General features: G+C 38.2%; 2 protein-coding genes and 2 long non-coding RNA genes across 6 annotated transcripts in view; 1 reads left to right on the top strand and 3 right to left on the bottom strand.

The window, feature by feature from the left end:
- Window positions 1-11960, bottom strand: part of ARSB (arylsulfatase B) — a 200537-nt gene extending 188577 nt beyond the window's left edge. Inside the window, exon 1 of one of the 2 annotated variants that reach the window (XM_082458123.1) lies at window positions 7304-11960. In XM_082458123.1, the coding sequence (XP_082314249.1) occupies window positions 7304-7621 (318 nt within the window). In that variant the 5' untranslated portion in view covers window positions 7622-11960. The remainder of the gene's footprint in view (window positions 1-7303) is intronic. The other variant, XM_082458122.1, reaches the window with a different exon arrangement.
- Window positions 1-27897, bottom strand: part of LOC309659055 — a 430937-nt gene that overhangs the window by 188577 nt on the left and 214463 nt on the right. The gene's annotated exons all lie outside the window — the stretch shown is intronic.
- LOC309659045 overlaps window positions 1-27897 on the top strand; it is a 191864-nt gene that overhangs the window by 27893 nt on the left and 136074 nt on the right. The gene's annotated exons all lie outside the window — the stretch shown is intronic.
- DMGDH (dimethylglycine dehydrogenase) overlaps window positions 24300-27897 on the bottom strand; it is a 60527-nt gene continuing 56929 nt past the window's right edge. For both annotated transcript variants that reach the window (XM_082458083.1, XM_082458084.1), the window contains one exon: window positions 24300-25441. In XM_082458083.1, coding sequence (XP_082314209.1) covers window positions 25226-25441 — 216 coding nt within the window. In that variant the 3' untranslated portion in view covers window positions 24300-25225. The remainder of the gene's footprint in view (window positions 25442-27897) is intronic.

Below are 27897 nucleotides of genomic sequence, written 5' to 3'. Positions count from 1 at the left end.
TATTTCCTTATTTCCCTTTTCCAGTTACTTGGGAAGTAAAAAGGTAAAGATCAGATTTTTTTTTTTTTTTTTTTTTTTTTTAGTATCTTCAACACTTGCAGACTAAGGCCTCCAGCTGCCCCTTCCGTTTTGGGAAAATGCTTCTGGGCTCCGGCTAGGCTTAGGAAGGACACCTGGCTTCAGCAAAAGAGAAGACCCATCAGAGCAAGTCATCCCCAGGGCTCCCTGCGTTAAAACCCTGATGTGTTTTAGCAGGTGGCCATCTTGCTTATCAGTATGGAGCTGATGCATCCTTTACTTCTCCTCTTAAAAGAGCACAGGAATAAAGACTAGCAAGTTCTTTATCTTTGGAGGCACCTACGGCCTCTGGACTACATGCTCCTCTTATCACTCACTCCTTGGATGCCTTTGCCAGGAAGTCGTATGAACACTCCTAAGGACTACATCTTTCCCCAAGGCTCGCCCCTTTCTTCCAACTCTTGACTCCTCTTTGCCCCACTTCTAATCTTAGAGTCCGGGGAGAGGTAACCAGGGACAAGAGACACTGAGAGGCAAGCACTTGGAGGGCTGATAAAGAATGGGCAGGCAGGATACTGAAGGCAATGAGAAAAAGCAGCAGGGAGGTGAGGGCATCCCCAGGCAGAACTGCTTCCTCTTTCACGCCACAGTATGCAATGCCCTATTCTGCCTGCAGCCGTGGGTTTTCCCTGCTCACATTCTTCAAGCAAACTTGAAGCAAAAGTCAAAAATTACCCACAATGCTCCCGCACAGCCTCCTTCCTAGATTTCCTGTTCAAGGTTCTGCTTCAGGTGTGAGTGAAAAGGCGTGAAAGTGTCTTGTCCGTTTATCAACGTGATTCAGAGAAATGTGGCGTGGGTCCCTTAAGAATGAAACCTTGGCGTCACCTTTCATTGCTTCTATCCTCTGCCATGGTTTCAGAGTTCTGGCGGAGTGGCCCCCTCAGGTCCCAAGGTAAGAACATTCCCAGGTGAGGACCAAAGTTACTTTACTCTTTTTTTTTCCCGGAAGGAAGTGTTTCTACTAAGGCCTACCAGTTTTGTTACCCTTTTAATTTCTTAAAAAGGAAGCCAGGGCGCTAGAAATGACCTGCCAACCCTAAGCAGTTAAGACAGTGAGCTCTTTCAGGAAACGCACAGGTGTTAAAGCGCTTAGCACATTCATTCATTTAGTTGCCCAACACCAGGTGCTTCTCCAGGTCAGAGACAAGCGAGGCAATCTCATGGAGAAGCCGGACCTGAGAACAGACAACCACGCTTAAAATGTGAACTAGGAGTGCAGAGGTGTAATGAACATTTTGTGCTGAATAAAGTCAATTTGTAAGAATAAGGAAATTCAGTATTTTCAAGTCTTTTGTTTGAACTAAAAGGGGTATACAAATTCTATTAGAAAAGCTGAAGGATTTTTATTTATTCTCCCACTCTTATAAACACCTTTATTATATGTGTTTTTTATTTTTTATTTTTTTGGTACCCCAGGTGGGACACGAACTCACAATCCCTGGCTTAGGATGTGTGTGTTTTTTATTGAAATATATTTGACATAAAACATTGTATAAACTTAAGGTGTACCACATGTTAATCTGATACATTTATACATTATGATAGGATTGCCATTGTAGTGATAATTAGCACTTCTATCATATTATATAATTATCCTTTCTTTTACAGGTTGGAATCATTAAGTTCCAGTCTCCTAGCAAGTTCAATGGTTATCATACAATATTATTGTCTGTATTCACTATGCTGTGCATTAGATCTCTAAGTCTTTTTTGCTATGTGTTGCAAGTTTGTACTCTTACACAACTGTCCTAACTCTGTCCTAACAGAGACAACGTAGTACTGGCATAGGATAAACATAAGGATAAAAATACTCACAAATCATATATCTGAAAAGGGTTTAGTATCCAGAATATACAAAGTGTTGGCAAGGAGGTGGGGAAATTGGAACCCACATACATTGTTGGTGGGAATGTAAAATGGTACAGCTGCTATGGAAACAGTTTGGCAGTCCCTCAAAAAGTTAAACATAGAGTTGCCATATGATCTAGCATTCTACTCCTAAGTATATACCCTAGAAAACAGAAAAATATATATATATGTTCATACAAAACTTCTACATGGATGTTCACAGTGGCATTATTCATAATAGACAAAAAGTGGAACAATCCAATGTCCATCAACTGATGAACGGATAAATAAAATGTTGGTATATTCACACAATGGGATATTATTCAGCCATGAAAAGTAATAATACATATTATAACATGGATGAAAGGACATCTATTGTATGAGTCTATTTTATATGAAATGTCCAAAATAGGCAAATCCATAGAGATAGAAAGTAGATCAGTGGCTGCCAGGAACTAGGGCAAGAGGAGAATGGGGAGGAACTGCTAATGGGTTTCATCTGGGGTGATGGAAATGTTCTGAAACTAGACAGTGGTGATGGTTGCACCATCTTGTGGATATATGAAAAACCAATGACATATATTTAAAATGATTAATCTTATGGCATGTGAAATATAACTTAAAGATACATATATAGGGAAATAAGCATATCATATATTGCTGGTAAGAATGTAGATTGATACAACCTACTGAAGTACAATTTTGCAATATTTATCAAAATTACAAATGCCTCTACACTTAAACCCAGAAAATTCCTTTTCTAAGACTTTACCCTACAGATATATATTCAAACATGTGCAAAATGACATAGATACAAGGTATTGACTTCAGCATTCTCTGATATATCGAAAGGCTGGAAACAACCTGCATGTCCATCATTATGTGACTAGTTAAATAAATTATGATATATCCATCTAACAAAATATTATACAGCCATAAAAACTAATGAGGATGCTCTTTATGTAACAATATGAAATTATTTCAAATGTTAAGTTAAAAAAAAAAAAACGAGGTACAAAACACTGTGAAGAGTGTGCTACCATTCTGATCATTTTGGAATTTGTAGAAATAGGGAATCACTATGCTGTATACTAGGAACTAACATAGTGTTATAGGTCAGTTATACTCCAACAACCAAACATACACAGAAATAGAGATCAGACTTGTGGTTAGCAGAGGTGGGGGGGAGGATAGAGTGGATGAAGGTAGTCAAAAGGTACAAACTTCCAGTTATAAGATAAATAAATACTAAGGAAGTAATGTACAACATGATAAATACAATTTACACTGTTGCATGTTATATATGAGAGTTGTTAAAAGAGTGAACCCTAAGTGTTCTCATCACAGGAAAAATTTTCTCTTTTCTTTTTTATGAGATGATGGATGTTCACTAAACTTATTGTGGTCATCATTTCATAGTGCATGTTCGTCAAGTCATTATGCTGTACACTTTAAACTTATACAGTGCTGTAGGTCAATTACATATCAACGAAACTGAAAAAAAAAGAACCCCCCCCCCCCCGCCAAAAAAAAAGAGTATGCTACCATTCAAATCAAAGGAGAGGGAGGAATATCTACATATATATTTGCTTGTATATGCATAAAATACTTTTGGAAGGATATATACAATTTACATAGTGTTGTTTGCCTCCAAAGATTGGTAACTGGATGCCTAAGGAACAGAATGTGTGTGTGTGTGTGTGTGTGTGTGCGTGCACACCTGTGTATAGGGAGAGATTTTGAAACTTTTGAGTTTTTAAACCATGTGAATGGATTTCCTATTCAAAATGTAAATAAAATATAGATTTTATAAAAGATTTTTAAAATAGTGAATGAATGAGTCATAACGCTGTGGGAAGAAAACTAACGTAAGTATATAGAGACCTGAATTTTAGTTCCTGGATTACCAGTAACTACTTAGCTCATCTACTGATCAATTTCCCTCTCCCCTCCATCTAAACTCTATGAATTTTTCACCAAAGTATGCAAGTTTTAAAAGGTTCAAATGTGAGGATTCGGAACAATTAAATGTCTCAATATAAAAGGTTGAATTCACGTTCCTTTTTAAACAAGTTCCTAGCCGCGCAGCAAGCAGCTCCTGCAACTTGTAAGGCAGTGTTGGGCAAGATTAATCTCTCTTTCTACCAGTAGATGGAGATAGTGGGTAGATAATGTGCTTTTGCCAAGTTAGAAACTTGCTCTAGTGGACACAGGAAACAGAGTCAAAAAAATTTACAGCTAGAAAGAGCCTTAGAGTTCAGCCCAACTCCCGTATTTTACACACATGGAAAATGATGTCCTTCGAGGTCAGGGTCTGAAGGCTGACATGGCAAAGACTGAAACCCACATCTCACAACTCTTAACTGGTCCTCTTCACTAAATACTCTTATAAGCTAAAAACCTAAAATTCAGCATTTATTGGGAATACAAAGTTCAATCAGTCAAAACTTGTTTATCACTTTGTGCACTCCTAATCTAAAGTTAGATGATTGAGGAAGGTGGCACCTCTATTAAAGCATGATTGTTAGGTTCACAGATACGACTATTAAGCAGTTCTTTCAAGTACCTAATTTTGAAATAGTCAACAAATTTCCTCATTTTATTGTCTAAAATTATGCACAACACATGACTCATTTTGAAATGAAACCTCTCTCCCCATTTTCACTTTACATTTAACATAAGGAACTCCTAACTTGAAATCTAATGGGTTAATTTTTTTCATCGAGATGTTTAGGAATGACCTATATGTCAAAAAATAAGAGAGATTAGTTAGTAAATCCGAAGCAGCTCTTGCGATGATGTTTTTAATAATTCTGAGTAGGCAATGTAGTGCAGTGGTTATAGAGCTACTGCCTGGTTCAAATCCTGACCCACAACTTACCAGCCCTGTGACCCTGGGCAAGCTTCTTAACCCCTTCCTCAGTTTCTTTGTTATCAAATAGGGATGATAATAGTAGTACCTACTTCATCTGGTTGCTGGAAGAGTTAAATGAACTAATACATGTAAAATGCTTAGAATAGTACCAGAATATAGTATCTGAGGCCAGTGAGGCTCCTTGGCTCTCCTAGAAATACTGACTCTTTTAAAAGAGGATGCTTGCTAACCAAAGATAATTTCTAATTGAGTCTCTTGAACTCAAACAGAATAAAACAGGGGAGAAAAGCCAAGCAAAATGTTTGGGGAGGCTACACTGATTAGCCTCTACCTTTCCTTCACTTCTTAACCTCAGGGTACTCTAAGTACTCGTTTTTTTGTTTTGTTTTGTTTCTTCCCATGATGGGATGTTGGTGACTGATCAGGGGGGATGTTCGGAGGCAAAAGCAGTCCGAACAAGTTTTTGAAGTGTGGTATTTGCTTTCCTGTTCAAGACTGTTGGAAGGGAGGAAGTTGGAGAAATGAATGGCCCTCCCATTCTTCTGCAATTTGAGTTCAGTTCTCTTACTTCAGATCAAATGCAGAACCATTTGGGCAGACCCTGTCTTCCCTCTTTTCCCTTCTTTATTCAGATGCTCTTTTACTCCTACAAAGTGTCCAGTGTGACATTTGCATCAGAGCAGAGATTCCTGATTCCCCGTAGCAGCCAGTTAGAATTGCAGAAAGTACTTAGGGCTGATGGTGAAGGGAACCATCCTTTACCTCTACTGCAAACCTTGACTTACTTTTCAGTCCATAGTAAAACTCTATCATTTCTGTTTCTAAAAGTCTTCAGACCACTGTGCAAATCTTTATTGCAAGTGAACCCTCCCTTCCCTTGATCTCAGGACAACATGAGGCTAGGGTTGATCTGAAAGGCTACATGAACACAGATTTGGGAGGGCAAGGTTCAGGCACATCCCTGTGACTTTCACAGTAAGGGCCCAAAGTATGGCTGTTGAATAAACAGTACATACAAACACTACCTGTTTATTGTATATTTAACATGGTCATAATCACAAAATGTCAATCTTATTCAGATTAAGAAAAAAAAAAGAGTCCAATTTTAGAGGCCTGAGATGACTAGTGGATGCAGGAAAGGCACAAAACCCAGTTTTACCACTTTCTAGCTGTGTGATACTGCCAACTAAAAACTGGCACTTGTCATCTGCCTCTACAAGGACTAAGCCACTGGCCACTGCAGCCGCTGACCTTCAACTCCCCTCCGAAAGGAGTTCAGGGTGGAAATCAGGAGCAAGGCACTCTGTGCTCTGGGAAAAACTGGCAGGACAGGCCTTCAGATAGATATTTTCAGGAGAAGGTTTTATCAGCCCAATTCTTGCACCTCCTCATATCTAGAAAAGCACTAAAATCATTAATGGTGACACCTGCTCCTCGTGACTAGCAGCAAGCCTCCGCCAAAACGTGTGCTTGACTGCACGCTCCCCCTTCACTAAAATCATATGTAACACTGACCTTCCCCCCTACCTCTTTGGAGCAGTTTCTCGGAGCTATCTGAAATGCTGTCTCCCAGGCTATAGCCCTCATTTTGCTCTAAATAAAATTTAATTCACAACTCTTACATTGTGCACATTTTTCAATTAATAATTCTTAACATGTCATTGAACCTCTACAGGTTTACTGCCTAATGTGTAAAAGGGGATTAAAAATAACAGCTACCTCACAGGCTGTTTCAAGAATTAACTTTAAAAACAGTAAAGCACTATGCAAATGTTCTTTATATTCTTCGTTATCTAATGTATGCGTGCTCTCTACAAATATACTTTACTCTGTTAACTACAGAGAAGTTTAAAAAGAGATAATGAAAATGCTCAGAGGCGTTCAATACAGGTTACATCTGAAGGGAAAGTCAGCAGCCCAAGAAAAATCAACTTGGTTTTCATTCCAGGGCTGCTGAGAACTTGGAAAAATTAATCTTTGGTCGGGCAGTCCTAACCTCTGACCGCTGGGTTTACAGGAACCGAAAGCGCACCCACTGCGGGCTCTCCTTCGTTTTAACGCTCCTCCCCACCCAGCTTTCCTGGCTCCCCATCTCTCTCTGCTTCACTCCTGGGTGCCCCGCCTGCTCGCTCTCCATCCTCCCACTTCAAGACCGCTCGGCAAAGTCCACTCGCACCTTCAGCCTACTGACTCGCAGTGCCCCGCATCTGGCACTGCCCAGAAACCCCTTCACCCCGACCTTTTGAAAACGGAAGACAGAAACACCACCCGGAGAGGTGGGGCGCCGGGGGATGAGCGGCGCCCTGGAGCCGGGCATGCGCAGAGGCCGCCGCGGGCTGCGGGCCTGAGAGAAGCAAGGACAGCGCTGCTAGGGCCAGAAGCCGCCTCTTTGGGACCCGGTTCGGGGAACCGATTCCGGCTGGCCGGCACCCGCCCAGGGCTCGGGGCCCACTTCTAAGAGGCTCGCGGGCCGGCCGGGCCGCCGGGGGCGCTGCGTACCTGGTAGCGGCCGGTGAGCAGCTGGCTCCGCGACGGCGTGCACAGCGGCTGCGTGTAGTAGTTGTCTAGCAGCACCCCGCCGGCCGCCAGCGCGTCCAGGTGCGGCGTGCGGATTTCCGAGCCGTGGAAGCCCACGTCGTTCCAGCCCAGGTCGTCCGCCAGCACGAAGACGAGGTGGGGCGGCCGGCCGGCCCCGGCGCCTGAGCCCGGTGGCGGCAGCAGCAACAGCAGCAGCAGCAGCAGCGGAAGGACGGCGGGGAGGAGCGGCCTCCGCGGCCCGGGGCCTCGGGGCAGGCTCGCCGCGCTGCGCGGGCCCATCCTGCGCCGCCCGCGGTGCCCGCGCCTGTGGCGTCCCCGGGACCCGGGCACCGCTTATAGAAGCAGGAACTGGGCGGCCGGGGCCTGCCCCGCCCCGGCACGGGATTTCACCCCCAGCAGGCCGCGGGCAGGAGAGGCCCGGCGCCGGAGCCTCCGCAGCCTCTGACCCGGGCCGGGGCCGGTGTGGTGGGGGAGGAGCCAGCGGAGAAGAACTCGGGCAGCCCTTGCTGCAGTGCTCCGTGGAAACTCCGTTGATGCTTGATAGGAGCTAAGATCTCTTATCTTTCCACCGAAGAGCTTTCCCTCGTGGCATCGTAAAAGAGGAGCAGATTTGTTCTTTGTACTAACTCTTCACTGCTTACAAAGCATATTTCACAGCCCTCATCTCTTTAAATCTCGGAGCAACCCTGGCAGCTAGGAATCACAATTATTGCCTTTTTTTTTTTTTTTTTTTTCCAGAATAAACAAGCTTGTAGTTGGTTGAGGCTAACCCAAACCCAGTTCCGACTCCAGATCTTGAGCTACGAGGTTTTAAAGGTCGTGAAAGAATAATTTCTAGCAGCATTATTTCTAGCAAAAGAACCCAGCCTCGTGCAGGTGGGGGGGACGATGAAGAGGCAGAGGTTTGTGTGATATTTCCGATTCATTTAAGAATAGCGTACGCCTGTGAAGCCATTTTCTCCCCACTAGCAAAAAGGGGTCAAACACACACTCCGACTGCACGGTGCCCTTTTGAAGGTGCAGTTTTACTTAGGCTGCCCTGGCTCTTGATTGGCGTGCTGTGTGGCCATTGAGTAGCTTATTAGTTTGTCCGGTTCATGAGCCCTTTAAGAGCTGGCTCCCCCAGAATCAAGTAGTGAACCAAAGAAGTATAGTATCTAATTTGCCTGAAATAACCTGTGGATGGAAGGAAAAATTCCCTTAGCCACATGCTCATTGAATTGAAGTTAGCCTTATGACCAGTATATTCCCATTGTCATCAAGACTCTGCCTACTCTGTGTCTGGAGATACACAATAACTGTTAACAGTTGTAGGGGAAGAAATTTTGCACAGCATCCTTTCACGTTATCTGCATCTGATTCCATGGGAATCGTTTTACAACTTTATAGGCTGTAGATAACCGGTAGCGATGGAAACTAATTCTTGTTTATACAAATGCAAATGAATTCTATCCAGCGGAGTGGCATCCTCACCACCGCCGGAAAAAAGTTTTGCCTCCACTTACACATTTATTTAATATTCCTGATCTGGTTCTTGGATTGTCCTTTGAACTGGTGTTAACACCTTACCCGTTTTCTCATTAATGTTAAATAAAATCTTTAACATGTATTCATTTTTATATATGTAAGGGTCACGATTTTATCTTTTTTTGAAAATTATTCTTTAATATGTGGAATGTTTCCCTCTTACATACATATAATTTTTGTTTTCTTTGTATGAAGTAGATTAGTTTATGTAACATCCACTTTTCACCACTGGTGGAATCAATGAAATTTAACAGGAAAAAAATTTTTAATTTAGCATTAAAGTAAAAAGAAAAATTTTGAAGTGCTGTTTGACTCTCATTAGGTTAAGGCTTGAAAATTCCATTTAAAGACCCTGTAAGAGATCTTATAGGGCTGAGAATTTTCCACAGTGGCACTTGCACGCCCCTCTCTCCGTAACTGTTCCTCTTTAGGCTTCCTGATAGAAATCAAATTGCCAGAACAATGGCTGCTAATCTGCAGGAACAATTCCTCCTTTGACCAACTGCTCCAGAAACTACTAAGCTTTCACTGAGCCTTCCCATGTCCTGAATTTTCAAATAAAAGCTTATGCAAATAGTGCTCTGGAAATGTGCACATCAGCTAATTAAAAAGCTAATTAATTCTATTTTTTATTTATGTATTGAACACCCATGATGTGCAGTACTGGCTAGTTATTGTAAAATCTCTGAAATGGAGTTAGTCTGTTGTTTCCTAATGATTAGATTCAGATTATGGGTTTGAGCAGAAATACTGCAAAAATGATGTTGTCTTCTCAACGCTTCATGTTGAGGCGCATGTTGATTTGCATTCGTATTTGATAACTTTGTTAAGGCCACCATTTCTCCCTGTAAAGTTACTATTTTCCCCTTGTAATTAATCATTATTTTATGGGGAGATACTCTGAGAATATGTATGTATTCTGTTATTCCTAAAACTTTTGCTTATTGGTTTTAGCACTTGCTAAAACTAATGCTTCTTGCTTCAGTCAATATTAGGATGATTGCCAAATGGTGATTTTCTAATTCTATCATTCTTTCTATAATTTATCAGCTGTCTTTCTACTGTAAGGAGGAACTTTGCATTCTTCCCCATTTGTTTATTTATTTGTATCACTCTGAACTCATAGATTATTATTTTAATCAGTATGCTATAATACTTTATTTCAGTGCTCAACTTTCCTCTGATTTGGCCAGTGGGAGCCCCTTCAGTCTGGCTCTTGTATCCTTTTGGCATGTCCTCTTTAATCTTTGAGCACTCCCTTACTTTTTGATACAACAAGATATTCTAGATTCATCTTGTACTTTTCCTTCCCTAACCCTGGAATCAGCCATTTCTCCAAGGAACCCTGATTCCTTTTAGTGGAGGATGGCTTCTAGAAACCAAGATCTGTGCTATAGGTGTACTCACTGTTACTGGGCTGTCACTGCTTGTAGGACCTCCCACTAAAGATGGAAACTAGGACTTCCCTGGTGGCGCAGTGGTTAAGAATCCGCCTGCCAATGCAAGGTACATGGGTTCAAGCCCTGGTTTTGGATGATCCCACATGCCGCGGAGCAACTAAGCCGGTGCGCCACAACTACTGAGCCTGCGCTCTAGAGCCCGTGAGCCACAACTACTGAGCCTGCGTGCCACAACTACTGAAGCCCGCACACCCAGAGCCCATGCTCCGCAACAAGAGAAGCCACCGCAATGAGAAGCCCATGCACCACAACAAAGAGTAGCCCCTGCTCACCACAACTAGAGAAAGCTCACACACAGCAATGAAGACCCAACACAGCCAAAGATAAATAAATAAATATGTATTTTTAAAAAAGATGGAAACTAGATATATGTGTACACATATACACATACATTATTTATATATATATATACACACACACAATTATATAGATACATATGTATAGACATAAAACCATGAGTTCATAGTGAACACCTCCAATTCTATTTTCCTCTTTTCCATATGTGTATGGGTTGTATCAATTTTCACTATCACCAGCCATTAAAAAATACTATGCTTTTTAATTTTTGCCAATCTGATAAGAGAAATGGTATCTCAGTATAGTTTTTGTTTGTTTTTCTTTTTGTATTTCTCTTATTATGAATAAGGTTAAACATCTTTTCATATGTTGAAGGGACATTTTTACATCATTTTTCTGAATTGTCCATGTCATTCTCAATTGGGTTTTTGATCATTTTCCCCTCAGTTTTAAGAGTTCTTTCTATATTAGATATATCACCTCTTTGTGATTTATATCACAAATATTTTCTCCCAGTTTGTCAATTGTCAAATATTTTGTTAGAGTGTTTTTTGACATGCCAAAGTTATTTTTTATGTAGGCAAGTTTATCAATATTTTCTTGTTGTATTGCATATGGATTTGAGTTAGACTTTCCTTACACTAATGTTTAAGTCAAATTCACCCATATTTTTTTTCTAGTACTTGTATGGTTTCAGTTTTTACATTTAAATCCCTGATCCATTGGCATTTATTTTTGTGTATGATGTGAGATAGGGATCTAATTTTATCTTTTTCCAAATGGTTACTCAGTTATCCTACCTCCACTCATAAAGAGAATAAAGAAGTCCATCATTGCCCCAGTGATATGAGATGCCACCTTTATCATATGCTTAATTTCCATATATACTTGGGTCTATTTCTGGGCTCTTTATTCTATTCCACTGGCCTACCTGTTGACTCATGGACTCAGTACCACACCATTTCAGTTACAGAGGCTTTAGAGTATGTTTTAATGAGTGATAGGGACAGTGACTCCTCAGAGCTTTTAATTTTTAATATTTTCCTTACTATTCCTGAATGTTTTTATATAAACTTTAATATAAACATGTCCAGTTCCATAAAAAAGTTTATTGGTATTTATATTGGAATTGCATTAAATTTATAAACTAACTTAGGGACAACTGAAATCTTTATGATATGAAGTTCCATAGCTAAAAAGAAAGGGTATCTTTCATTTATTAAGGTCTACTTTTGTTTTTTAGAAGTGTTTTAAATTTTTCCTCATATCAGTTTTGTACTTTTTTTTTCCAACATCTTTATTGGAATATAATTGCTTTACAATGGTGTGTTAGTTTCTGCTTTATAACAAAGTGAATCAGCTATACATATACATATATCCCCATATTGCCTCCCTCTTGCGTCTCCCTCCCACCCACCCCCATCCCACTCTCCCCATCCCACTCCTCTAGGTGGACACAAATCACCGAGCTGATCTCCCTGTGCTATGCGGCTTCCCACTAGCTATCTATTTTACATTTGGTAGTGTATATATGTCCATGCCACTCTCTCACTTTGTCCCAGCTTACCCTTCCCCCTCCCCGTGTCCTCAAGTCCATTCTCTACGTCTTTATTCCTGTCCTGCCCCTAGGTTCTTCAGAACCATTTTTTTTTATTCCATATGTATGTGTTAGCATACAGTATTTATTTTTCTCTTTCAGACTTACTTCACTCTGTATGACAATCTCTAGGTCCATCCATGTCACTACAAATAACTCAGTTTTGTTCCTTTTTATGGCTGAGTAATGTTCCATTGTATATATATATGCCACATCTTCTTTATCCATTCAACTGTCGATGGACACTTAGGTTGCTTCCATGTCCTGGCTATTGTAAATAGAGCTGCAATGAACATAGTGGTACATGACTTTTTGAATTATGGTTTTCTCAGGGTATATGTCCAGTAGTGGGATTGCTGGGTCGTATGGTAGTTCTATTTTTAGTTTTTTAAGGAACTTCCATACTGTTCTCCATAGTGGCTGCATCAATTTACATTCCCACCAAGAGTGCAAGAAGGGTCCCTTTTCTCCATACCCTCTCCAGCATTTTTTTTTTATTTTTTTAAAGTACAGATTTTGTTTTTTTAATTATTAGAACTTTTAAAACCCACAATCATAATTATCTTGTGTCTTTGGAGAAGAGGAAAAAAAAGGCAGATTTTTTTCTTGAATTTTTGAATTTTATTTTTTTATACAGCAGGTTCTTATTAGTCATCAATTTTATACACATCAGTGTATACGTGTCAATCCTAATCGCCCAATTCATCACACCACCACCACCACCACCCCCCGTGGCTTTCCCCCCTTGGTGTCCATACGTTTGTTCTCTACATCTGTGTCTCAATTTCTGCCCTGCAAACCAGTTCATCTGTACCATTTTACTAGGTTCCACATATATACGTTAATATACGATATTTGTTTTTCTCTTTCTGACTTACTTCACTCTGTATGACAGTCTCTAGATCCATCCATGTCTCAACAAATGACCCAATTCTGTTCCTTTTTATGGCTGAGTAATATTCCATTGTATGTATGTACCACATCTTCTTTATCCATTCGTCTGTTGATGGGCATTTAGGTTGCTTCCATGACCTGGCTATTGTAAATAGTGCTGCAATGAACATTGGGGTGCATGTGTCTGTTTGAATTGTGGTTTTCTCTGGGTATATGCCCAGTAGTGCAATTGCTGGATCATATGGTAATTCTATTTTTAGTTTTTTAAGGAACCTCCATACTGTTCTCCATAGTGGCTGTATCAATTTACATTCCCACCAACAGTGCAAGAGGGTTCCCTTTTCTCCACACCCTCTCCAGCATTTGTTTTTTATAGGTTTTCTGATGATGCCCATTCTAACTGGTGTGAGGTGATACCTCACTGTAGTTTTGATTTGCATTTCTCTAATAATGAGTGATGTGAGCAGCTTTTCATGTGCTTCTTGGCCATCTGTATGTCTCCTTTGGAGAAATGTCTATTTAGGTCTTCTGCCCATTTTTGGATTCGGTTGTTTGTTTTTTTCATATTGAGCTGCATGAGCTGTTTATATATTTTGTAGATTAATCCTTTGTCCGTTGATTCATTTGCAAATATTTTCTCCCATTCTGAGGGTTGTCTTTTCGTCTTGTTTATGGTTTCCTTTGCTGTGCAAAAGCTATGAAGTTTCATTAGGTCCCATTTGTTTATTTTTGTTTTTATTTCCATTACTCTAGGAGGTGGATCAAAAAAGATCTGCTGTGATTTGTGTCAAAGAGTGTTCTTCCTATATTTTCCTCTTTATAGTGTCTGGTCTTACATTAGGTCTCTAATCCATTTTGAGTTTATTTTTGTGTATGGTGTTAGGGAGTGTTCTAATTTCATTCTTTTACATGTAGCTTTCCAGTTTTCCCAGCACCACTTATTGAAGAGACTATCTTTTCTCCATTGTATATCCTTACCTCCTTTGTCATAGATTAGTTGACCATAGGTGCATGGGTTTACCTCTGGGCTTTCTATCTTGTTCCATTGATCTATGTTTCTGTTTTTGTGCCAGTACCATATTGTCTTGATTACTGTAGCATTATAGTATAGTCTGAAGTCAGGGAGTCTGATTCTTCCAGCTCTGTTTTTTTCCCTCAAGACTGCTTTGGCTATTTGGGGTCTTCTGTGGGTCCATACGAATTTTAAGATTTTTTGTTCTAGTTCCGTAAAAAATGCCATTGGTAATTTGATAGGGATTGCATTGAATCTGTAGATTGCTTTGTGTAGTATAGTCATTTTCACAATGTTGATTCTTCCAATCCAAGAACATGGTATATCTCTCCATCTGTTGGTATCCTCTTTAATTTCTTTCATCAGTGTCTTATAGTTTTCTGCATACAGGTCTTTTTTCTCCCTAGGTAGGTTTATTCCTAGGTATTTTATTCTTTTTGTTGCAATGGTAAATGGGAGTGTTTCCTTAATTTGTCTTTCAGATTTTTCATCATTAGTATATAGGAATGCAAGAGATCTCTGTGCATTAATTTTGTATCCTGCAACTTTACCAAATTCATTGATTAGCTCTAGTAGTTTTCTGGTAGCATCTTTAGGATTCTCTATGTATAGTAGCATGTCATCTGCAAACAGTGACAGCTTTACTTCTTCTTTTCCAATTTGGGTTCCTTTTATTTCTTTTTCTTCTCTGATTGCTGTGGCTAAAACTTCCAAAACTATGTTGAATACTAGTGGTAAGAGTGGACAACCTTGCCCTGTTCCTGATCTTAGTGGAAATGGTTTCAGTTTTTCACCATTGAGAACGATGTTGCCTGTGGGTTTGTCATATATGGCCTTCATTATGTTGAGGTAAGTTCTCTCTTTGCCTACTTTCTGGAGAGTTTTTATCATAAATGGGTGTTGAATTTTGTCGAAAGCTTTTCCTGCATCTATTGGGATGATCATATGGTTTTTCTCCTTCAATTTGTTAATATGGTTTATCACATTGATTGATTTGCATATATTGAAGAATCCTTGCATTCCTGGGATAAACCCCACTTGATCATGGTGTATGATCCTTTTAATGTCCTGTAGGATTCTGTTTGCTAGTGTTTTGTTGAGGATTTTTGCATCTATGTTCATCAGTGATATTGGCCTGTAGTTTTCTTTCTTTGTAACATCTTTGTCTGGTTTTGGTATCAGGGTGATGGTGGCCTCGTAGAATGAGTTTGGGAGTGTTCCTCCCTCTGCTATATTTTGAAAGAGTTTGAGAAGGATAGTTGTTAGCTCTTCTCTAAATGTTTGATAGAATTCGCCTGTGAAGCCAGCTGGTCCTGGGCTTCTGTTTGTTGGAAGATTTTTAATCACAGTCTCAATTTCAATGCTTGTGATTAGTCTGTTTATATTTTCTATCTCTTCCTGGTTCAGTCTCGGAAGGTTGTGCTTTTCTAAGAATTTGTCCATTTTTCTTCCAGGTTGTCCAATTTATTGGCATATAGCTGCTTGTAGGAATCTCTCATGATCCTTTGTATTTCTGCAGTGTCAGTTGTTACTTCTCCTTTTTCATTTCTAATTCTATTGATTTGAGTCTTCTCCCTTTTTTTCTTGATGAGTCTGGCTAATGGTTTATCAATTTTGTTTATCTTCTCAAAGAACCAGATTTTAGTTTTATTGATCTTTGCTATTGTTTCCTTCATTTGTTCTTCATTTATTTCTGATCTGATCTTTATGATTTCTTTCCTTCTGCTAACTTTGGGGGTTTTTTGTTCTTCTTTCTCTAATTGCTTTAGGTGTAAAGTTAGGTTGTTTATTTGAGATATTTCTTGTTTCGTGAGGTAGGCTTGTATTGCTATAAACTTCTCTCTTAGAACTGCTTTTGCCGCATCCCATAGGTTTTGGGTTGTTGTGTTTTCATTGTCATTTGTTTCTAGGTATTTTTTGATTTCCTCTTTGATTTCTTCAGTGATCTCTTGGTTATTTAGTAGTGTGTTGTTTAGCCTCCATGTGTTTGTATTTTTTACAGATTTTTTCCCGTAATTGATACCTAGTCTCATAGCATTGTGGTCGGAAAAGATACTTGATACAATTTCAATTTCCTTAAATTTACAAAGGCTTGATTTGTGACCCAAGATATGACCTATCCTGGGCATGTTCCATGAGCACTTGAGAAGAAAGTGTATTCTGTTGTTTTTGGATGGAATGTCTTATAAATATCAATTAAGTCCATCTTGTTTAATGTATCATTTAAAGCTTGTGTTTCCTTATTTATTTTCATTTTGGATAATCTGTCTATTGGTGAAAGTGGGGTGTTAAAGTCCCCTACTATTATTGTGTTACTGTCAATTTCCCCTTTTAAGGTTGTTAGTATTTGCCTTATATATTGAGGTGCTCCTATGTTGGGTGCATAAATATTTACAGTTGCTATATCTTGCTCTTGGATTGATCCCTTGATCATTATGAAGTGTCCTTCTTTGTCTCTTGTAATAGTCTTTATTTTAAAGTCTATTTTGTCTGATATGAGAATTGCTACTCCAGCTTTTTTTGATTTCCATTTTCATGGAATATCTTTTTCCATCCCCTCACTTTCAGTCTGTATGTGTCCCTAGGTCTGAAGTGGGTCTCTTGTAGACAGCATATATATGGGTCTTGTTTTTGTATCCATTCAGACAGTCTATGTCTTTTGGTTGGAGCATTTAATCCATTTACATTTAAGGTAATTGTCAATATGTATGTTCCTATTCCCATTTTCTTAATTCTTTGGGGTTTGTTATTGTAGGTCTTTTCCTTCTCTTGTGTTTCCTGCCTAGAGAAGTTCCTTTAGCCTTTGTTGTAAAGCTGGTTTGGTGGTGCTGATTCTCTTAGCTTTTGCTTGTCTGTAAAGGTTTTAATTTCTCCATTGAATCTGAATGAGATCCTTGCTGGGTAGAGTAATCTTAGTTGTAGGTTTTTCCCTTTCATCGCTATAAATATGTCTTGCCCCTCCCTTCTGGCTTGCAGAGTTTCTGTTGAAAGATCAGCTGTTAACCTTATGGGGATTCCCTTGTATATTATTTGTTGTTTTTCCCTTGCTGCTTTAAATTTTTTTTTTTTTTGTATTTAATTTTTGATAGTTTGATTAATATGTGTCTTGGTGTGTTTCTTCTTGGATTTATCCTGTATGGGACTCTCTGTGCTTCCTGGACTTGATTGACTATTTCCTTTCCCATATTAGGGAAGTTTTCAACTATAATCTCTTCAAATATTTTCTCAGTCCCTTTCTTTTTCTCTTCTTCTGGGAACCCTATAATTCGAACGTTGTTGCGTTTAACGTTGTCCCAGAGGTCTCTAAGACTGTACTCTATTCTTTTCATTTTTTTCTTTATTCTGCTCTGTAGTAGTTATTTGCACTATTTTATTTTCCAGGTCACTTATCCGTTCTTCTGCCTCAGTTATTCTGCTATTGATTCCTTCTAGAGAATTTTTAATTTCATTTATTATGTTGTTCATCATTGTTTGTTTGCTCTTTAGTTCTTCTAGGTCCTTGTTAAACGTTTGTTGTATTTTCTCCATTCTATTTCCAAGATTTTGGAGTATCTTTACTATCATTACTCTGAATTCTTTTTCAGGTAGACTGCCTACTTCCTCTTCATTTGTTTGTTCTGGTGGGTTTTTACCTTGCTCCTTCATCTGCTGTGTGTTTCTCTGTATTCTCATTTTGCTTAACTTACTGTGTTTGGGGTCTCCTTTTTGCAGGCTGCAGGTTCGTAGTTCCTGTTGTTTCTGGTGTCTGTCCCCAGTGGCTAAGGTTGGCTCAATGGGTTGTGTAGGCTTCCTGGTGGAAGGGACTAGTGCCTGTGTTCTGGTGGATGAGGCTGGATCTTGTCTTTCTGGTGGGCAGGACTGCGTCCAGTGTTGTGTTTTGAGGTGTTTGTGACCTTATTATGATTTTAGGCAGCCTCTCTGCTAATGGGTGGGGTTGTGCTCCTGTCTTGCTAGTTGTTTGGCATAGGGTGTCCAGCACTGTAGCTTGCTGGTTGTTGAGTGGAGCTCGGTCTTAGAGTTGAGATGGAAATGTCTGGGAGAGCTTTCGCCATTTGATATTACATGGAGCTGGGAGGTTTCTAGTGGATCAATGTCCTGAACTCAGCTCTCCCACCTCAGAGGCATAGGCCTGACACCCGGCCAGAGCACCAAGACCCTGTCAGCCACATGGCTCAAAAGAAAAGGGAGAAAGAAAAAGAAAGAAAGAAAGAAAGAAAGAAAGAAAGAAAGAAAGAAAGAAAGAAAGAAAGAAAGAAAGAAAGAAAGAAAGAAAGAGAGAGAGAGAGAGGGAGGGAGGGAGGGAGGGAGGGAGGGAGGGAGGGAGGGAGGGAGGAAGGAAGGAAGAAAGAAAATAAAAAGAAATAAAGTTATTAAAATGAAAATTTTTTTTAATTATTAAAAATAAAAAAATTAAAAATAAAAAAAAAGAAAAAAGAAAGAAAGAAGAGAGTAACCAGACCAAAAAACAAGTCCACCAATGAAAACAAGCACTAAAAACTATATTTAAAAAAAAAAAAAACAAAAACGGACAGACAGAACCCTAGGACAAATGGTAAAAGCAAAGCTATACAGACAAAATCACACAAAGGAGCATACACATACAGACTCACAAAAAGAGAAAAAGGAGAAAAACATATATCTTTTGGGAAGTCTGACATCTTCTGCCAGTGTTTAGTAGGTGTTCTGTAGGAGTTGTTCGACATGTAGATGTATTTCTGATGTATTTGTGGGGAGGAAGGTGATCTCCACGTCTTACTCCTCCGCCATCTTGAAGGTCTCCCCCTGTACTTTTCTTGTTAAATTTATTCCTAAGTATTTTATCTTCTCTGTTGCTACTGAAATGGGGCTTTCTTTACCTTTTTCTTTATCTTTTAACTGGTTATTTTTTGTGGACATGATGGCCACTGATTTCTGTATGGTAATTTACATTCTGCCAAATACTTAATTATTTTATTGTTTTAGTTTAGTCATTGATTTTTTTTAAGAGTTTCCCCAGTACATAATCACATAAAATAAAATAAAAAGCATTCCAATCAGTTTGAAAATACAAAAATTAGGACTGAAAGAAAGGGAGCTCACAACTCACAAGTAGGTATTAAAGTTAATTATTTGGTAGGTGGGGTGCTTGGAACTTGGGATATATGTTTTACATAGAAAAGATATTAGAAACACCTGATTTGCATTCTAACCCACACAAAACCCATTTAACCTACAGTTAAAAATCTCTTAACTCCTAAAAATCAGTAAGAAAAAGACCAACAATCCCTTTTAAATAGGCAAAATATAGGAACATAATCGTTTACAGAAAATGAAATATAAGTGGTTATTAAATATATGAACACATGTTAACGTCACTCAAGTGAGAAATACAGGTTGCAACTTCAATAACATACCACTGACACTCGTGAGAACTTACTGTTTGGGTCAAGTAAGCCCTCATACACTAACCACAAGTGAAATGTGGCACAACCTCTACGGGGAACAATTCTGCATATCTACCAAAACGCACATACACTTTAATCCTGCAGTTCCAGTTGTAGGAACTTATCCTTCAGATATAATCAGTGTCAGAAACATCATATGCATCAAGATATTCATTTTAGCCTTATTTTTTATTAGAAAAAGGTAAATAGTGGGGCCTGGTCAAAATAATTGTGGGATACTAAGCAATCATTTAAAAGGATGATATGGAATAATCTCCAAGATACACTGTTAATTTTTTTAAGTTAGGCAAAGAACATTATGCTTGGTATGTTTTCATTTGCTTAAAATTACATGTATAAATGTGTGTATATATACATATGTATGTACATATACACACATATATTCGTATATTGAGAGAGAGAAATGCTTGCATACTTATAGAGAATCTCAAGAAGGATACAGAAGAAATGATAACATTGGTTGTCTTTGGATAGGCTGGTTGACTGCAGACAGGGATAGGAGAGAAATTGACTTTCACAATATATCCCTTACACCTAAATTTTAAACTCTGAGCATATATTATCTGTTTCTAATAGTATTATTATTAATAATTTTGTAATAACATAATTTACATTTAAACAAAAAGTAAAATGAATTTTAAGTTAGAACAGAGTGCTAAGAATAAATATCCCCCAATGAACGTGGTTGTAAAGCCCGAAGGCCATACACTGAGAAAATCACATGGATGCTTTTGCTGTACTTCTTTATTTCTCTGGTTTGCAGAGACTCGGGTTCTTGTCATGGTGCTAACTGGCTATAAGCTATGCTCAGAAGTCATGATACCTGTGTTTCAATGCTTGTCTCAACCTGTTTGATTTCAGTGCCTTTGAATATGATAAATTTTGTATACAAAGGCTGAACAATTTTAAACATATCTCTAAAGGTTTAACCGTTGGAGTAGAGATAAGAATGGCAAGAGGTCTTTCCTCAGAGAGAAAATCTGAAGTTTACTAACTAAATGTGGTTAATTATGGTTGGTGTTACTCATTGCCCCATCACTACCTTGAATAGTCCAGAAGGAGATAGACTTGAATATCAGAAAGAATAGCCATACTTTGTTATTTTAGATGTCAGCTATTAAATTATTTTCAAAATATATTTAGTTTTGAAAATTGATCTGGGATGGGTTTGTTTCTACCATATCTAAGTGAGGGGGTGAGAGTCTTCTTAAAGGCTTGTAAGGTCATATACTGGACTTAGAGATGAGTATATAAGTTGGCAGTAGTTACATGCATCAGTTATATGCATGAACTGCTATCAGTGCTAACTACTGCCAAGGCATTAAGAATCGTCAAACCTCCAAGCATGTAGGAAGGTAATTTTCTCTAAGAAGCACCTTCAGTTTATTGTTGGTTTTGTTTTGTGTGTTAGTGTATGTGTGTGTATTGAGAGGAAAAGGATCCGTTTAAAAAAAGAAGAAAGATTTCTTTTAACTCTGAAAAATCTCCCAATTTCTGAAATTGAGAGTCTGGCTAAAAACAGCTATGGCCAACTCAAATTGAAACTCCTTTTACCCCCTCATCTTGCCCGTTGCTTATCACCTCCTACCTCCTCAAAACCAACTAGATGAGAGTAGATAGTGGAAAATAGTACCATTTGTATAAAAAAGATTTTGATATAGCATTTTCTGTGTGCTTAAGACAGTGCACAAAAGTGTACATAGGTCAATGAATTCTCAAAAAGTGAACAGACTCATGTAACCACCATCCTGATCAAGAAACAGGATGTTGGTATTACATTTTGTCTTGTATCTTCTTTCCTTACCCTCAGCTTTCACCCAGACTGAGCCTTAGTGTTCACACAATATTTATTATATACAACAACTGAATTGCATTCACTTTATCTGTATTGAATTTTTTTACATTGTATACCAATTTCTTAAGCAGTTCTAAGCCAACTCTTTCCAGCCATCCTTAAATATCTCAAACCAATGTGAATACTGTATTAAAAAATAGAGGGTCACATTACATGACCAAAAATAAGAACTTACTTTTACTAGATAAGAAAGCACAATTAATATATATATGGTCTTTTAAAAAGTGAAACATGTACATAATTTAAATAAATCATAAAAGACACACAGTGAAAAGTAAATTTCAACCCCTCCCCAGAAATACTAGTGTTACTCTTCCAGAGATAGTCTATAATATATAAATACAATTTAAATATTTACATTTTTTCCAATTTGAACCTAAATGATAGCATGTTGCATATTGTAATACACCATGCTTTTAAAAAAATTTTATTTAGTATTTATTTATTTTTTTGGCTGTGTTGGGTCTTCATTGCTGCGCGCAGGCTTTCTCTAGTTGCGGCGAGCGGGGGCTACTCTTCATTCCAGTTCACAGGCTTCTCATTGCGGTGGCTTCTCTTGTTGCAGAGCACGGGCTCTAGGTGTGCAGGCTTCAGTAGTTGTGGCACGTGGGCTCAGTAGCTGTGGCTCGCAGGCTCTAGAGTGCAGGCTCAGTAGTTGTGGCGCACGGGCTTAGTTGCTCTGTGGCATGTGGGATCTTCCCGGACCAGGGCTCAAACTCGTGTCCCCTGCATTGGCAGGTGGATTCTTAATCACTGCGCCATCAGGGAAGTCCATACACCATGCTTTTTAAAAATTATAATGTAAGCAGCCCTTTTAAATGTGTTAGCCCATCCCACGACCTCCTTCCATCCTAGTAGCCATGTTTGCACCTCTTGACCCTTTGGCCAGAGCTGAACAGAGTGTTGGTGTTGTATGCCAGTCATTGTCTTTTGCGATGCGATCCATTTCATGATCTTTCTTTTCTCTGCTCTGTATCACAGGTGGGCCAAACCCTACAAACTACATATCCCAGGCTCCTTTACCTACATGGCTCCCAGCTAGGTCCATCCAGTGGGAGGCACTTGTGAGAGATTGGAAGGTGGAAGGAAGAAAGAAGCCAGGGTGTTTCTTCCCTTCTGTCTGCTTCAGGCAGCATCTTCACCGGTGTGGATATATCTCTTCTATGGTTCCTGCTCCCACTAGCAGGCCCTCCCTGTATGGTCCTAGTGTCAGCTTGGCAGCTGGCATCCCTCGCTGATTCTCCATGTTAAGTTCCCTCCTCTGAACTACCTGGCAAGTCAGTCACACAGTGAGGCCATATGGAGAGAGGTGCCCTGCCAGCCCCAGGTGTTGCCATCAACCTTAGTGAGGTGCCAGACTTGTGAGCGAAGAAGCTACCCTGGATGATCATTTTTTAACGATTCTCTGCCCCTTTTACATGACAAAATTATTTTTAGCAATAATCACAAAATGAAATAATAACAACCAGAAAAGAAATGCAAAGAGTGAAAAGTTTCTATTAAACTTTGAATATATAGTCATGCCAGTAATAAGAAAAATAGAAATAAAATAAATGTTATAGTATAAAAAAGCAAGGGGTTAATATTTTTAAATTATATTAAGTAGTTTTGAAAAAGGAAAATATTTATACCCACAAATTGGTCTATTGTAATAAAGTGGTCTGTTGCCTGTGAATAATAAACATTTTCTGTTTTTAAGCTTTGCAGTGACTTCACTGAATTTTTTCTTTGCATATTAATATTTACCAGACAGTATAGCCAGATTTATCCAGTTATCTTTGCACAAAGTTGATAGAAGAACATTTTTTAAGCTTTTAATTTCAAAAGTTTCTTTTACATGAGCAACAGATGTAAAAAAAACTAGGAAAGGACTTTAACATAATGACAAATTTGGCAGAAATTCATAAAAATCTTTCACAACAAACTCCAGGAATTGCAATACTGCCTTTGGTTCTTTGGGAACAATTATAGTGGCTTTCAAACATGTCTATAGTTTAAAAGTTTCCACTAAAATATCTTCATCAGAAAATTCATCATACATTTCTATTACATACAGTAAAAACTTCTGAAGTTTTTCTTCATCTGCTAAAAATCAGAGAAAGTGGCTGAATGGTAACAAACTTTGATGTTATTTGATCTATTGCTTTAGAACAAGTGCCCAATTATTGGTGAAAAAGATGAAGGCATTCAAATACTGCTTTACTAATTTCTTCTAGCAATGTAAGATCAGCATCTTTTGTTGTTTCTCCTGGCATTCTTTAAAATTTGACTTTTTAAAATAAATGACCATTTCTTTAGATTTTGTTTTTGCATAGTCAATTGCCTTCTCCACAAGTTCTGAGTACTGTTCCTTTGATTAGAGTCTGCTATAATAATATTTTATGTAAATAATTTTCCAGTAACTGAAAAGTTACAACTTAGGTAACTATTAAATTGTGCCACTGACGTAGCGTTATATTTTCTCAATTCTTTCATTAGTTTTAACACAATTAACAATTGGGCTACAGAGAGGCAGAGAATGAAAAGCACCTATACCCTATACCAGAACTGGGAGAGAGGGGCTGGATAATATTCTAAATAATTAGCAAATGTTTGTTACCAAAAAGATTTCCTTCATTTCTCATGTAAGAGGAGATACCAAAGATAAATGAATGGCATGTTGAAGAGTTCTGATACATGATTACTTTTATAAAACATTTAAATGTAAATTTGGCATGTTTTCAAAACTTACAAGTTAAGAAATTATTTTAAAATCTATTCTAACTAGAGAATCTTATTATGCTTCACATTCAGCTTCTTTAATACCTATTTACTGAACTTTTCCTAGGCAGCAAGTGTGTGTGTAGAACAAATGATAAATGACAAACTACCTTTTATGAAAAATTTGATTTATTCTGTCAACTAAACACAAATAATTTCAAGAGGTACATCAAAGAATTATTCCTAAATGGCTTTTTTTTCTTGCTGTACACAATGTTAAGGGCAATCCTGTCAGCTCTTAAAGCTCTTGTTTGACCTGCTTTGTCAAATGCTTGTGAAGTGATATTCAGAATGGCACAATGTGATGTCAACTTGCATTAATTCTTTCCCAAAGAGAGGTGTTCAGTATTCAGACTGTGTTTGTACTGGCACAATTTATGTTTCGGCTTCATCTCAGAAGGTTTACAAGTACCATTTCCTTTGGAAGACTCTGTTCTTGTTTGCAATTTCTCTTCTAAAACAACCTTTGAAAGGACAATAATGACGTCCCATAAAACTGCTTTCAGGGAAGTCATTAAGGAAGTAAATATTTCAAGGAATTGAATAAAAATGTTACATATACCAATATTAAATTTTACTATTTTCTTCCTAGATATATTATGAAAAATTAAAATGATCCCTTATTCAACTAGTATTTTTCAATGAAGTAAATCCATCAACAATACTGCTTTTGTCTTTATGTAAAACATAATTTGTTTTCAGCTAACAAGAACCACATACAAATGTTCCTAAAATTACATAATGTTTTCTACTTCAGTTGTAATAATGATTGTATGTTAGCAAACACTTAAATGTTTTGCTGAGTTTCATAAACAACAATATAGAATAGTAAAAACATTAGCTTCAAATTTCATCTGGAACAACAATGTAAATCACTCATGCATTATTCTATCTTGCTTAGAAAACAAGAGAACGGTTTTAAGATTCTGATGATTTTGAAATAAATTTTTTGGTTTCCCTTATTCCCCAGCAAATCAGTTATAATTTTCAGTGCAATCACATAGCAACCATAATTCAGTTGCCTGCTCAAAGTCTTTTCAAATTTTGTCCTTTCCACCTTTTTTCTGAAGTTGGTTTCTGATTGGTTCCGTCAACACCAAGGGTTCTTTTATGACGGTTGCTGAGTAATTTTTGCCTAATAGTTCAACTTCCACCTGTTGTCCCACTTTACTTAGCTCTACAGGGACGTACGCGAAAGCCAGACTCTTCTGGATGCTGTAACTGTAGCTTCCGGAGGTCGTGTTGCCAACCACCTGAAAAACAAGACCCTACCGCCCTCAGCATCTCGGTCACAGCTTTGTGTGCTTCCTCTTTAGATGAAAATTCTCAAAAGATACGTTCAACTTACAGAGTTTTATGATATGCTGTCTGTGAGGATAACACTAGGAGGAAAACTTCACTTTTTTGAGAAGCTTAATGAAAGTTTAAAACTTATGAAAAACAATTCTCAAAATACACATCCATGTTGCTCTGAAATTTCTCAGTTTTAAATAACTACATCTAGTTTCTTAATACCTAGGACTATTTTGCTCAGTTTCGTGCCAAGAGATCTGATAGGAAGAAGAATCAAATATTTTCATTTTGAACTTTAAAAAATTCTCTTCCATCAAACTAGCATGGCAATAATAGATACAAAGGAGGAAAATCTAAAAATCCAAATGCAAATCTAGTCAACTGTTCCTGCTGGTATTTAGAAAATGGCCTGCCAGAATAGTGCTGAATTAAACTCTATTAATATATCAATAGTCAATGTGAAGTGAATCTTCTATATGAATATATACAGATTTAACAATTCCTGGTAATTGCTAGGCATTTAAATAAATGTTAACTTTACCCTCTCTAGCTCTACCATGTACAAAACATTTTGCTAGACATTCTGGAGAATGAGTAGAGGCATGGTTCCTACCCTCATGAGCTTCCTGCCTAGTTGAGGAATTAACATACAGACACGAGAAACTGTAACCAGGAAGCCAAGGTAGGCAACGTAAGTAAGCCAGGATTTGTTCTACATTTTGAAGGTAGGTGGAGTTAGGTGGGTAGAGAAGGTGGATAAAACTTTCCAACATGAGTGGAGACATGGAGTTCGGTGTGAATGATCAAAATTAACAAGGATGAAATAGGATAACTTGGGATGGCAAACCAGAGAAAAATACTGAACAAGGAATCAAAATTTAGGAGATGAAAACAATAATTTTATGCTACCAAAAAAAAAATCTATATAACAATCCTGATTAGAAGATTAGATCTGGTTTCCACAACTCCTCTTATCTGAAGGAAAAGATGCAAGAAAAGGAAAAACAGAGTAAAATGCAAAAAAATTACAATACTGGTTTAAACACCACTTTTTTTTTCTAACATCTTTATTGGAGTATAATTGCTTTACAATAGTGTTTTAGTTTCTGCTTTATAACAAAGTGAATCAGCTATACATATACATATATCCCCATATCTCCTCCCTCTTGCATCTCTCTCCCACCCTCCCTATCCCACCCCTCTAGGTGGTCACAAAGCACCAAGCTGATCTCCCTGTGCTATGCAGCTGCTTCCCACTAGCTATCTATTTTACATTTGGTAGTGTATATATGTCCATGCCACTCTCTCACTTTGTCCCAGCTTACACTTTCCCCTCCCCGTGTCCTCAAGTCCAGTCTCTACATCTGCATCTTTATTCCTATCCGGCCCCTAGGTTCTTCAGAACCTTTTTTTTTTTCCAGATTCCATATATATGGAATATGTATGGAATTGTTATATAGATTTTATATAGATCTAAGCTTCTAATCAGGATTGTTCCATATAACATATATATGGAATATATGTTAGCATACGGTATTTATTTTTCTCTTTCTGACTTACTTCACTCTGTATGACAGATTCTAGGTCCATCCACCTCACTACAAATAACTCAATTTTGTTTCTTTTTATGGCTGAGTAATATTCCATTCTATATATGTAAACACCACATTTTTAAAAAGTAAAAGGAAGACAACAAAAGCAAAATGATACATAGCCCGACTTAAAACTGCTTCTCCTGGCTACGCAACATCGCACTAATCCTTACAGCCTTACTGTCTAGCACAACGGCTGCTTATAGCTGGTGCTCAAAAATATCCATGGACATGAACCAGCCTGGTGATGTTTCAGCTGCCTCAGCAAAGGGCTCACGACAGTCAACAGTCATATTACAGCATTTCTAGTCTCTTATGCATATATGACATTAAGTACAGACTCCTATCTCTGTAGCCCCAGTTTTTAATTATCTTGTTGAAACCCCAAATCAGAAGCTCTCCATATAATTTCTGAACTTGTTATGGTGATTTAAAAAAAGTGAATGCATTCATTAGTAAAAGTTTCTCTCTGGCAGATTATTAACTGCCAAGGTATTGCTGAGATAAAACATATGTTTTAAAATGGTTTTTCTCCTCTAGATCATATTTCTGTGATATAAAACTGGGATTTGGGTCAGGGAGGCTGGAGTTTTAATCATCGCTTTTTTGAAAGACCTTCTTGGTAACTTTGGTTTCACTTCTGAGTCTCTAAAACAGAGATTTGTGTTTGGAGCTCTGGGAAAGTTAACCTGGTTTTCTTGGGCATCTTAAGAAAACAGGAAGAATCCTGATCGAATCTCTTGGTCAAATCCCCTAACTCACTGGATAAAAAACCCACAATCACTCTTCAGAGACTGCGTGCCCCATCTCCTTGGGCCTTCCCA

The sequence above is a fragment of the Balaenoptera physalus genome (assembly GCF_965194825.1).
Source record: "Balaenoptera physalus genome assembly, chromosome: 3".
NCBI lineage: Eukaryota > Metazoa > Chordata > Mammalia > Artiodactyla > Balaenopteridae > Balaenoptera > Balaenoptera physalus.
The sequence above is the reverse complement of the archived record's forward strand: the minus strand, read 5'-3'. Positions and strand labels throughout refer to the sequence as shown.